This window comes from Merops nubicus, unplaced genomic scaffold (genome assembly GCF_000691845.1).
Source record: "Merops nubicus isolate BGI_N331 unplaced genomic scaffold, ASM69184v1 scaffold44955, whole genome shotgun sequence".
In the NCBI taxonomy this organism is placed as follows: domain Eukaryota; kingdom Metazoa; phylum Chordata; class Aves; order Coraciiformes; family Meropidae; genus Merops; species Merops nubicus.
In genome coordinates, this window is record NW_008611287.1 from 1 (window position 1) to 13,356 (window position 13,356).

At 40.5% G+C, this 13,356-nt stretch overlaps 1 protein-coding gene across 1 annotated transcript; it reads right to left on the reverse strand.

Moving 5' to 3' along the window:
• Window positions 1–1,302: 1,302 nt before the first annotated feature.
• AGXT2 (alanine--glyoxylate aminotransferase 2) lies at window positions 1,303–12,516 on the reverse strand (the record flags this gene model as incomplete). The annotated part of the gene is made up of 13 exons (XM_008941155.1): window positions 1,303–1,413; window positions 2,902–3,000; window positions 3,347–3,496; window positions 4,038–4,126; window positions 4,784–4,916; window positions 5,755–5,847; window positions 6,722–6,822; window positions 7,878–7,971; window positions 8,963–9,056; window positions 10,161–10,255; window positions 11,395–11,518; window positions 11,830–12,014; window positions 12,431–12,516. Coding segments are annotated over 13 exons (1,454 nt in total), but the record flags the coding sequence as incomplete, so codon positions are not given.
• Window positions 12,517–13,356: the final 840 nt, after the last annotated feature.

Genomic DNA, 13,356 nt, shown 5'->3' on the forward strand with positions numbered 1-13,356 from the left:
GAGGATCTTAAATTCAACTGCTTCATTATGTTTCAACTCATCACACAGAATGGCAGACTACTCCTTCCCCCACAAGTTGACATGGCACCTTTACTGTGTCAAGGCATTATTTAAACATTAAAACCTGAGTGAAAGTAAACTGATAGACGTACAGTTCTTGCTGACTGTCCACAACAGTGGGGTGTGTTGGTTGTTTTTTTTGGTTTTTTTTTTGTTTTTTTTTTTTTTTTAAAATGTATCAACTTTTTTTTGTTTGTTTGTTTTGTTTTTGTTGGAAACTGGAAGAAATAATGAATGAAAAAATTAAAAGAAGCGATTATGTAAGAAAGAAACGTGGCATCTTATTTCACGAGCCAGTTTGCATCTCTGCTAAATCACTAAGGGGTGTGCTATGTGATCTCAAAAGCAGCAGAAGAAAAGAAAGGCTTGTTTTGGAGAGGATGGTGACTGGATCAGAATACCATGATAATTATTGTAATTAGGAAGTCTTCAATTTTGGGCAAACTTTTTTTTTCCCCCCCCATGCTATAATATGGTGTATCTCTGTAGTAAGGGTAAACAGTTTTAACTTTGGAACTTTGAGTTATGTCCTGCTCAGGGTGGTTCTCAGCCAAAGATTGCTTATGACTCACAAACTGAGCCCAGCAGTATTGCTTTTTCACTTTTTTTTTTTTCCTCTTATTTATATAAACCTGAATACTTTATCATATGTGTGTTTTATAAATGCCTGGATGTAGGTTTTGGTGGAAAGGGTGGGAGCAGGAGCAGTAGTGACCACTGCGGGAGGCTGCTGGGGACTACCCAGCAGTGCTGCCCACACATCAACACTCAGCCCTTTGGGGGCCCGCTGTTGGGGTACAAGGCATGAGGGAAGGGCAGCAGGAGGCACTGCAGTGCTGGTACTGACCTCCCAGGGACTACAGGTGCTACAGGGTCCCAACTTCATTACTTTCCTGCCAGCCTTTCTGGAGATGAGCATCTTTGATAGGACTTTCCTAGAAGGATGAATATAGATCTGCCTCTGCCATCTGCTGTCCAGTTAACCCAGTGAACGGTTTTCACTCCAGCGCTAGAGCAGCGCACGGCTCTTCCACACCCCACCACTGCACAACTGGGCTGCGTGCTCACTGGGCAGGTCAGAGTGCACTCCAATAAACCAACACGTTTATTAAACACTGCATCTGCCAGGCCGCTCACACGCTACTCAGCACACATTTAGTCTTCAGATTTTCTATTCTTTTCTTAGCCAGTGTAGGTAAGCGCTGAGTCTGGGCGGCATCTCACGTAAAGAACAGAGGACTTCTATTTTTTAGTTGCTCTTTCCACATGCCTCTGCAAAGCAGTATGAAATACTTCCACAGCAAAGTCGACGTCCTTTTTAGTAATGCACAGAGGAGGTTTAATTCTAAATGTCTGAGGAGAGGGGAGGAGGGGGAAAAAATGTTAAAACCATATGGAAAGTATTAATACAGTTTCTAGCAGCTCATCTAAGTCAGCACTCACCTTCTGCACAAAAAAAAACCTGACCAAAAGCGTGAAAAATAGTATTACAGAAGAACAGGGCCTGAGCCTTCTGATAAATGCACTCTGATGTGATGCAATTTTGGATTCAACTGCACACAACTCCCCACTCCACTCTTGTGACAAAGCAACTGCCTCCTACAGAGACCTGATGAGAGCAGGCCCTGTTTGCAGCTGTTACTCCACACAGATCTTGTGTAAAATGAGGATTTGTACTAATAAAGAACAGAGACATAGGCATATTTTCCTTTCTGTCAGCTTTGGTACAGGGAAAACCAGTTATCTGTTTAGAGTGGCAGGCTCTTGCTGATTTGTCAGCTGATTTGCTGTCACAGGCTTTTTTTTAAAGACTTCAAAGAGAAAGTATTACCAAAGAATCACTAAATACTAACTTCCAGTTAGTGTATTATAGCTTGAATGCAAGTTGGTCAGGAAGGGATATAAGCAGTTTTTCTCAAGAATGTAGGTTCTTACATTCAAATGTTTGATCTGTATTATAATGTTTCAAAGAATATTTAACTTCCATAAATACTGAACTTTCAGTATTTTTGTCAGCTTAAGTTTTTCTGGTATTCTACCACAGGACTTTATACAGGAAGAGAGGAGTAACAGTGCTTCCCACCCACAACCCCCACTGAAGCTAACAACCACAGAAAACCAGCACTCTCACAGGACAGAATCAGACTTCACTATGTCCTGAGCTGCATCCTGGTACCCGTGTGCGGGTCTGGGACTCGCAGAGGAACCAGTGAGGTGACAGATGCAGCGTCTCTGTCATCCAGAAGCTGCTTCCTGTGTCAGAGGACTTCAGTGACCTGACCAGCCCTGAGGCAGCTCTCTGCTATTAACTCACAGCTGTAGGACCCTGTGGGGGGGTACAGCACAGTGCCTCTTCAATTGGTATGGGCTGATGCTCATTCCATGCAATGCTCACTTTCGTGTTCCATTGCTGAGCTTCCTACTAACAACTCATTATTTTTTTTTTATTACCATGCAGGTAGAACGTTAATACCTCTCCAGATGGAAGGAACTAGTAAACCAAACCTTGTTCTGTACTGACAGGTCAGGTGATAACCTGAACAGCAGCAAAGACTCAGCAGGCCTGAATATTGTTGATTTCTTCTACTTAACAGATACTACAGTACTTTTCTAGGGGAAGTTGTCCCTCTGAAGGAAAACTCCAAGCTTAGAGCTAGTTCAGCATACTTGAAAATGGTCAGACAGCTCCTTCCTGATTTATAAAATAAGAGAAATTAAACAAAGATAGATCCTAAGAGTACGTTTTCCGGTTTATTTACTAAACTGAGTTTAGCTTGAGGGAAAGGAATGTAGTTTGTGAGGACAGAAAATAAGCTTTATGTATAACCAGAGGTTCAGTACCTGGCCGTAGAGTCCTCCTTTGCCGATCAGAACCCCCATGTCTTTACAGTCCTCCCAGATCTGAGCCATTTCTTCAGCTGGAAGAGGATGGCAACTGTACTGAGGAAAGAAAACACTGAACTTCACTTAGATATTCTCACTTAGTTATTTTCCAGTCTCTGCAATAAATCCCACCCCCATCTCTGGCTACAAAAATTAGCTGCATAATTTGTCTGCTTTCTGAGGTAAATTTGTGCAAGTAAGGTACACGAGTCACTGTTTACTCAAAGCTTGTGAAATATGTGAAATGCTGCAATTTTCTGGCTCATTTTTAGCCAGAGCAATGTTTTCTCATTTTGCTAGCTGTTTTTTAACAGAAAAATCTTTCTATTATTTCAACAGAAATAAAATGTGATAGAATTTTCAATGACACTGTAAAGTGAAAGGAATAAAGTATATCACTAACCTTATCTGTCACCATCTCCACTCCAATCATAAGTCCCCTGCCACGGACATCTCCAACAATCTCAAATTTATCCCGTAGTTTGGCCAACTCCAATAGCATATAAGTTCCCACATCCTCACAGTTTTTTAGTAGACCATCTTCTTCAATTGCCTGGTTAAAATGATACACTACAACAGTGTTGTGGGACAAGCTTCCAATATACTTGGTTAATCCCCATTTAGCTTGATGACTCATTAACACTCATCTCACTTCCTTGCAGACTGCTTTCCTTCCACTATGGTCCTCACATGTTTTTTCTCTTATAGTCCTCTAATGGCATCAGAGTACTACTTGTGTTGCTGTGGCATTTTCACATTTTACTTACTATTCCATAAACATAATCCAATAACTCATGCTTACATGTAGTCAAAACTTAGAAATACCTGGCCAGCAGGATTATTTTCAAAATCTTACCAGAAATATTTTAATTTTGTCAGTGTCATGAGAAGCCTATCATTTCACAAGGCATACTGACGTGTACTAGGCAGCCTTTTACCAAACAACTGTAATACATGAATATGTTTATGCATTTTATACTCATCAAAAAAATTTCTCACATATAGCTTTATAGTAAGGATAAATGTTTACATTTTTCATCTTTTGCTAGAAGAGAAAGCATGGAATGTATAAATTTATATAAAGTTCTGCCTACATCAAGAACTGCAGCTCCAATTACACAGGCTAAAGGGCTTCCTCCAAATGTATTGAAGTGAAGGTTTTGAGCCAAGGGACTTGCAATCTCTAGAAGAAAAAGAACAACACTGGTTACTCTTACAATGGCTTTATCTTGGTAACAGTACTCACCAGTTTTAGCTCAACTCTTAAGTTAAATCTGCTGTGCTTTAACCCTGACTCTGCTGGAGATAATGCAATAGGAGGGATTTTTTTTTTCCTGCAAGTAGTCTGTGGAATATATGGCTATTTCTAAAAACTAGAGTCAGGCAGATGCTAAAACCAGACTTTTAAAAAAAGGTCACACTTCTAACACATGCCGTCAGTTATCCCTTTAAACTGACATCTACAAATTTCCTTCTCTAGAGTCGGCTAGTCATTTCATGAATCAACGAGCTATCCTGATGCCATACATACTTGCAGTACATTGTTTAGTAAAATGGCAAATTCAGTGAGGATTTTCAGGATCCAGGTGTACCAATGACTCACAAGATCATCCCCGCTTCAGTTATGCAACTCGTCCCATTTAAAAAAATCTTTGCACTGGTATAGCACAGCCCTTAGTAAAACAAATGAGTCATGAGAATCCAATCCATTTGTCGAAAGATGGACTGTGACAAAGATTACTAATGAAGCTCAGCTGTTTGAACACATAGTAAGTAATTATTGTATAATATATTTTTAAATTGCTCCATTTTGAATCTTAGCAGAACAGAACACTCATACCTTTTGATGTAACAACAGCCGCCATTGGAAAGCCATTACCAATTCCTTTTGCAAAAGTAACAATGTCAGGGACTACATCATGAGTTTGAAAACCCCACAAATATCTGCCTGTCCGTCCAAATCCCGTCTGTACCTTTCAAAAGAAAGATCCACAGAAATCCCTATCACTCCCTGACATTTTACAACATGGTTTCTTTCTCCTTTCTCTCGTTACTGATTTGCATTATACTACAACTACACCTGGAGTCTACTTGTATTAGCATCCTTATGCAGATGACTTTGCACAAAATTTGTAATTGGCTTTTTCTTCCACTTTTGAAAGTGATAACGTCACATCTTGGGCATGGTGACAAGCACAAATAAGCTGCAGCTTCCATTTCAAAATGGAGAGTGGCCTTGTATTTCAAAACCAATCTCAAAATTACTGATTTCTACTACTGCAATGCTTGAGGTACGCATCACCATAATTTTGAAACATTTTCTACTGCTTCAAAATAGCTTTAGCTAAGCAAATTCTGTTTTATAAAATGCATTTGCAGGAGTACATCAATCAACTTCTTTCTCGAGTTTATAAATGCCAACAACACTCGTAAGTGTTACGCAACAAACCTCACATCACAGCTGGCACTTACTAGCTGCGTATTTGTGTGAATTCACTGTTCCCAAAAGGTAAGGACTGAAGTCTGCTACTAATATTACCTATGTCTAAAATCAGAATACCACATAGTAGAATAAAGGCAGTAAAAACTGGGAATAAAGCAGTAAAAACTGGGAGGCTACGATGCTTGGAAAAATGCCCTGTACAAAACTTAAGCTATGAAGTGTGTAGCGTTTCCTTTAGATTACTTCCCAGGCTTCTGCTTTCCCTTCACTTGTATTCTTTTAAGAATTCTTTTAAGATGACTTCCAGAGGTACCTCAAACTAGAGCTCCTCTTATGTTTAAAAAAAAAACAAAAACCAAAAACCTTACTTCATCTGCAATACAGATGCCCCCTCTTTCCCGGACTAGCTGATAAGCTTCCTTTAAGAAATTTCTTGGGTACTGAACAGCTCCATTAACACCCTGCCAAGACAAAATAATTAAACGAAAAAAATCAACAAAGACAATTACTTCAGGAACAGACAAGGAAATGGGAGTTCCATTGTGTGACTATCCTATAATAAGAAAAAATACCAGCAGCCCACAGGTAATAGCAACACTGTTGACTCAAGTTTCTGGCTTCAGCAGTGAAACTGCTTCAAGAAGTTACTGCTCAGGTCACTCATTTCCATTTCACCAGTCAGTTTGCTGATCCGTTAGTTGTGCTGGTATAAATGTTTGTGAGGCCATACTGTGAACTGGATCACTGTAAGACAGAGTCAATTAAAGACAAACTGCCCAAACAACTACCTTGAAAACCTACACACTGAGAAACTCAGAAATTGTGTCCGAAGGCAAAGTTAACCAGAGAATTCACATCCCACCCTTTGTTTTAAGATTGTTTCCTCAATTTCTGTTCACCTGGCCAGTTTCAATTTGGATCAGGAACTCCAATTTACACCTGGATCGCAATGGCTTCTTAGGCCTAATTATGTGAAGGCTTAGAAGACAGCAAAAACAGGGAACAGCTCCAATTTTCTCTGTTGTCACAATTTTCACTTTTTTTCCTTGTCTTTGCTGTTGCTGGGATATATTCTCCATTCTTTCAATTTATGAATCAGATATACAGCAGTTCTGAAACTGGGGTGAAGCACCAAGATAATTAATCCTGCGGCCACCGCACAGTAAGAGCTGCTAAAAATACAGTGGACAACACAGCCAGGAAGGGGTAGAAGGGGGACTGAGTTAAAGTTTACAGAAACAGTAAAGAGAAAAGCAGTATGAAATTTGGAAGGAGGCATTAGAAACAAAATCATTTGAATGTTTTGCAGTACTTGCAAAATGGCAAGCTACATACTTGAATTGGTTCAGCAATAAATCCAGCTATTGTCTTTGGCACAGTGGTGTTCAGAGTATCTTTGAGCTGTTCAATGTACTGGTTGTTTGCATGACATACACCTGTTTACAGGGGAAACAGTTTAAAGCCAATTTACTTTAAATGACACAAAACTAGTTTCAGAACATGAAATTACACATCTAAGCAACAAATATTATCTGATGGTGCAGTAAGTATCATCTCTCAAATACCCAATAAAATGCTAAACATTAAAGGAAAGAGTCCCTTATGTTCTCTTAAACCATTTATACCCTAAGGAACGCACGTTCCAAAGCAGCAAAGCAAAGCTGCCAGACAGTAAGAGGTTACACATTATACGCAACCGTCAGCTAAAGGTTAGAGAAAGTGTTTGTGAGTCACCTACACATTAGCAGAAGGAACAAGCAGACACTTTCTCAGGGGTTAATAAACATCAGCATAAGACATAAGAAATTGTTAAGTTACTGCAGGTCTGAGGATTCTGGAGAATACAGCTGCCTATCAGTCTATACTGAAATAAAGAACAGAGCATTTAATACAGCTAATGTAAGCACTTAGTACATTTGCTAGGGAGGTGAAAGCTAAAAAGAAAACATTGTTATGGATGCATGTGATTTAAAATATTAAAGAGTGCCCATTGAAGCAGTGGAAAAAATTTTCTGTAATTGTTTTTAACAGGAAATCAACACAGGAGCTTTCAGATTGTGCTGCTTATGCAATGTTTTGCCCTCTGAAAGACTTCTTGTCTATCATCAGCTTCAGGTTGTCTTTACTACCAGTAGTATTGCAAAACAAAAGCTGGAGAGCTGTCAAAACTTCAGAAATGGCAAAAAACACCAATCAACATTTCTGTTCTTCCACATATGTGAAACAGTTCCACAGCTTCCAGTGCTGACCATGACAAATGCTGCAAAGAAAGTCTGCGATTTTAAGAAATCTGAGAATATGAGGTACCACGTGCCCCCAGATTTTCTCAGTGGGAAGCAGGTACCTGAAACTCTTCACAGTGGCTTCTTTGGTTGCTCTTGCAAATCCTAACCAGAGGTCGACCTTTCATAAGGAGGTAAATATACCCTATGTCCACAGCCCTCTAGTATTCTCTAACCTAAAAGCCAAACACTCTTTGTCATTGACCCACCTTCAGAACAGCTGCATTTTCGAACAGTTTGCACTGGAGAATCTCTGCAATGGCTGCCTCCCCATGGGCCACGAAAAACATCTGGCAACATTGTCTGTCAAGCGTTAAAGAGAAATAGCCCCAGATTTGATGTCACCTTTCTGAGAGATGTTTTGATCATACTTAGGGATGATTAATATAAAAAAATTAAAAAAGCCTGTTCAAGTCAAAGGGCATACCCAGCTCAAGCAATGGTAAAACAGAGACAGTTTTGGAATCAACAAGTCTATAGACTATTCCAGCACCAGTCACTCTACTGATGATTTCCTTCATTTTGTTCTTTGAGTCAGTTTGCAGTTTTGGTTATCTAAGAATCATAGCAACATTTTAGAGTTGCTGGTAGTACTTCCAGAATGATAAAAATCTGCAAAATACAAAGAGGTAGGCAGAGCTACTAGAGTAATTACAACTGCTTATGAAATACCACATGGCTTTAGGCAACTCGTTTACTAAGCGAGGTTGGGAGGCTGCTATAGAGGAGCCTACCAGTGCTGTGGCTGAGCTATCACCAGTGCAGATCAGAGTAACCAGTGTCAGCTTCTAGTAGACAGAAGGTCATTGCCATCTGCTCATCGGCAGGGAGATAACATATTGCCATTTATCTACAGCTTGTCTCCAACAGACACGTCTCCTGTCTTGCTGAAATGAGGGACATCATAGGCTTTTTTTTCATTCCAGGGAAGGATCTACTTCACACCAGCTGAAAGCAGCTTTGCACAGATTCGGGAAAATAAAACTGAGAAAAGGGGTTCTGAGCACTATTACTTAGCACCTTATACAGACCTCCATGCAAACACCAAGCATAACTTAAGAATTGTACATTATTACCACTTGTGCTATGGATGCCCTGACTTCAAATTAGCTTAAGTGACTACAGAGAAAGAAAAGGGACTCTGAATCTTCTTGTGCTTACACTGCAGCAACAGCTATGCTGCCATCTAGTTACTGATCATAAAGCACTTTGAAAACAGAAAATGGGCTAATTGTTGAAACATTCAAATAAACTGTAACCCAGATTATTTAAAAAATAATAATAAAAGTCTCACTGTTGAACAGCCAAGGCCATTGGCAACACCATGCTTATAAAGACCAACAGCTGTCAATCCCAGTGTGTAAGCGCTGCCTCCATGGTACGATCCTCTGTGCAAACAAAGCATATGAACACCACTCACTTCCAAGAAGAGACTGTGGCAATATTAGTTCTGAGAAGGCATGCTTCTGAGCCACAAGTTGTTGGGGAAAATGTGCATTGTTACACTCAAAACAAGAAGACTCCTACTGCTATTTTTGGCTCTGGTTTTACAAGATGTATGACTGCCCATCTGCATCAGTTTTGTGGAATTTCAAATGTTAAAACTGTGAGGTAACATTTGCAAGAAGAGAACAATGACTGGAACCAGCAGCAATTCAGACAGTGCCTCACAAAGTTCTGCTGTAGCACCTGAGCCCTAGAGAGCAAACGTGTTTGCTCTTTGAATCTTGGGAACTGCTGCTCTCTCCAACAGATGCTACCAATCATTAAACTACATCGTGGTTTGCTGCCAGTCTCATACGCAACTCAGAAGTTCACTAAATGAAAATACGCAAACAAGGTGGGTACTCAATGTTCTACTGAAAGGGTAACATTAATACACAGCTCTTCAAAAAAGGGCCTTTTATTCCAATATTTGAGGCCGTCCTGGTATGCATAGTAAAGAGAACTGATCAGTGGTGCTTACAGAGCACTCACCCCAGCACCACCTCTGTTGTTTAGCCAGAAGAACTGTTTGTGTACCCGTGCAGTGAACCATGGTTCAGGGATCTGGCAGAACATGACAGCAAAACAAAAAATGTTTCTGCCAGGTGAGCTTTCAGCCAGAACAGTTCCCCTGCTGTGGCTTGCTGCACAGCTGTTCCAGAGGCACTTTGTACACCCCCAAAGTGGGGCATTGCAGGGGTGGATTGAGGAACGATGTAGCAATTGCTGGACCCTAGTCTGGCCCTGAATGAGGTCCACCAAAGCACACCCTGAACACAGAGACTAGACCTTTTTCTGAGAATAAAAGCAAAAATTGCAGATTGTCTTTTGTATGCAAACTAGTCCTAATACACTGTATCAAGTCTTTAACTCCTGTTTTACTCCTCTTTGTCAAATAAAATACTTTTACAGAGTTTTCCTCAGCAGAACTGGGGTCAAAGAATTCTCCATTACTTCTTGACTTATCAAACATGCAAATGAGTTTTGTAAAAATCTACCACCATTACCTTAAAGAGATGATGTCGAAGTTACGAGTATAAAGCCTTGCCATGAGCATAGCCAAGTCATTGGCTTCTGACCCACTGTTGGTTAGATAAATCACCTACAGGAGAACGTTTAGGATCAGTACAGTGCACAACCACAGCCTTCTTGTTCAGCATCAGACCATGTCACTTAGCAACATTATGAGCTGTAACCTACCACTACTACAAGCTGACTTCGCAACAAACTTAGTGTTGCCCATACACTATAGCTGAGAACTCAGATCAAGCTGACCTACTCAGGGGGAGCTCAGAAAAATCTTTAAGAGTTGGAGTCTCCAGGTTTTCCTCAGATGGAACAGTAACTCAAAGAAAAATGAGAGTGTCTGGGTCAAACTGAGCATAACTGAATGAACAGAACCTTCACACAGCTGAAAAGGGCTATACAGTGTCCCCACCTTAGTTCTTTGGAGTGACATGCACAGACACAACCACGGAACAGAGGAGGTAAGCAGAGCTTTCTGTGCTTATTGGAAGCAACATAAGGATTAAGGAGACATCCTGAATACAAGTACTGAGGTCTGAAAGCAGCTCAAATTCTTGTGTCACTGCTTTTAAAGTTAATTTTCAGAAGTGACTAAGATTCTCCACTACTTAAACTATGCAGATGCTTTACCTTCTTTAATTTTGTTTTTACGGTTCTTCCATCTCTAACACTGCAATAGCTTCACACTCTTCTGCTAGCTCAATTTGATTTTATCACAAGTTGTTTTTTTTTTTATTTTATTTTATTGAAAACAAAGTAGTATTCTCGCTGTTTCTCGGCATATGAAACAGGATATTTATGTAGTGTATTTATTTAAATATCAGTAACGCTCACTACACAAAGTACTGTCAAATACTTTTTACTGTGAATTTTCATGGGATCAAGCAAATTAAGGCTCGCTACATCGAGGACTAGTTAACAGCTTAGTTCCCTCAGTAATTTTTAAGCTTGCAATGATGCTTCACAGTGTTGGTGCAAGGACAGAACAAACAGAACAGAAGCTTGGGATATTATGCTAGTCTACATCTGGGTCTAAAGGAAAGGCCTTGAGGGCCGTCATGCTCTCTTCACCTATACTCTGTAGTCCCCATATATTTTTTTTTTTCTCCACAGATATCATGGCTTTCATTTATTTAATAACTATTTTTATATTAAATATTTCTTATAAACAGACAAACCCTTCACCAGCCCCTGCTCCTGTTAGAAGCAAAGTACCTTAAGCGGATCTGGAAGAAGAGAAGTTAGCTTTTCAGCATACTCCTGGATTGAGGGGTGCATGTAGACATTAGTGGTATGCCACAGGCGAGCAAGCTGTTTCTGGGCTGCCATAGTTACCTTCCTGCACGTAGCACAAGAACAGATGATGTGATCCAACCCCACAGGCTCATACCCCACAGTACTCATACACGTGCACATCTACCTGTGTTAATTCTGAACATGCAGACACTGTGCCACATGAATGAACAAATGGACAAAGTTAATGAATTCTTTAAAATTTAGCAGAAATTTAACTTCAAATTAGTGACACATGCTAACTCAGTGAATTATATTCTGGGTTTAGGCTCGCGGTACGAACAGATTAAAGAACAAAACCAAAATAGGTATCTTCTCTTGTATTTTATAGCATCTACCAAATAGTAGCATACTTACGGGTGGCAGTGACCAACATTGACAGTGGCGATTCCAGCAAACAGATCAAGGTATCGTCGTCCATCATAATCAAACAACCACTGCATATGTCCTTGATGCAGCAACAACGGCTTCTTGTAATACATCCGCAGTGAAGGAGAAACATTTTGTTCACGAATCTTCCCCATGCGTTCGTACGGATAGGACTGAGTGGGACAAAAAAGTCAGTATCCATTTGTACTTCCTAAGGATCCGGACTAATGGTGCTGTAGTGGATCAGACAGATTATGGCACAGCAGTTGTTCATTGAACTAAGATTTTAAAAAATTCTGGCACACAGAGGATTCTACAAGCCTTTGAAACTCAGCTATTGAAATAAGTCTGCTGTTCTGGACTTATCTCTTCCTTAGAAGAGTTTTTCAAATCACCAATTTAGCCACAAGTTAGAGAACGTTCACACAAGCACATCTACGGATTCTATCTTGCTTGTAACAGAAGTGGGTTTTACCCATACAAGCAAGTTTTACAACCATGTCTAATGCACTATTTATAGCAGAGGAGCCTATCACTCAAACCTGGTACCGTTGTTTTATTTAAATTCAGCGTAGTATGTATGACTTACTTCGTATTTTTCAGGCACAAAATCACAAGGAGGCATTTTTGCTTGTGTGGAGACAGAGCTTTTCCATTGCTGCTGCTCAAAGGCAACTACAAAACAGCAAGAGAATTACCAGATGCTTGTCAAAGTGCGTATCTGAAAGAGTTGCTCAATAAACCTGTTCAGAGAACATGGAAACTATGGTCAAAGACAGTTTCAATTTTGTTGTTTTGTGGGGGGTTTTTTTTGTGTTTTGTTTTTTTTTTTTTTTCCAGTCTGAGAGATTTTCTTGGGGGAAAACATAATTAAGGAACATATTTGTAAAGGCAAAATATATGTAGATTTTTTAAGAAAGGCACATCTCTCTTATCTGCTAAAACTCAGTTTTCAGTTTCACATGGACTTCTACTTTGAAAGAAAAAGTACTTTAAAAAAAAGATCAGTTTCTAAGAGAAATTCCTATCTGGGAGCAGTGAGGTCAGGAATCCTGTGCAAGGGCATGAGCCAGGAGCCCGGGGTGACCGCAGCACAGGCAGTGGTCTCAGAGACCTGGGTACAGTCCCAACAGATCAAAACAAGGTGGGCAAAGCACAGTCCACTGAGAGTGCCCCACATAAGTGCAGGAGATGAATGAGGTGCAAGGTCCACCCAGGGAGTCCAGTCTGGAGCAGCAGCAGACAGGGCTGGACACAGGGCTGGAGACAAGGCTACAACACACGTCCAAGGTCCACCAAGGTGGCAGTGCCAGAGGCTGAGCTGGTGGCAAGGCTACGCTTAAGGCACAGGGTCTGAAGGAGAGGGCTTCTGGGCAGCAGGCACAGGCCCTGGGTGAGGCTGCTCAGGGCAGACAAGGTGTCCACAAGGCCCTGACAACTCTGTCATCTTCCATCCTCTTTGCAAACTCCTAAACACATCACACTGTCCTACCTTGCATTTACCTGGAAGTGTAA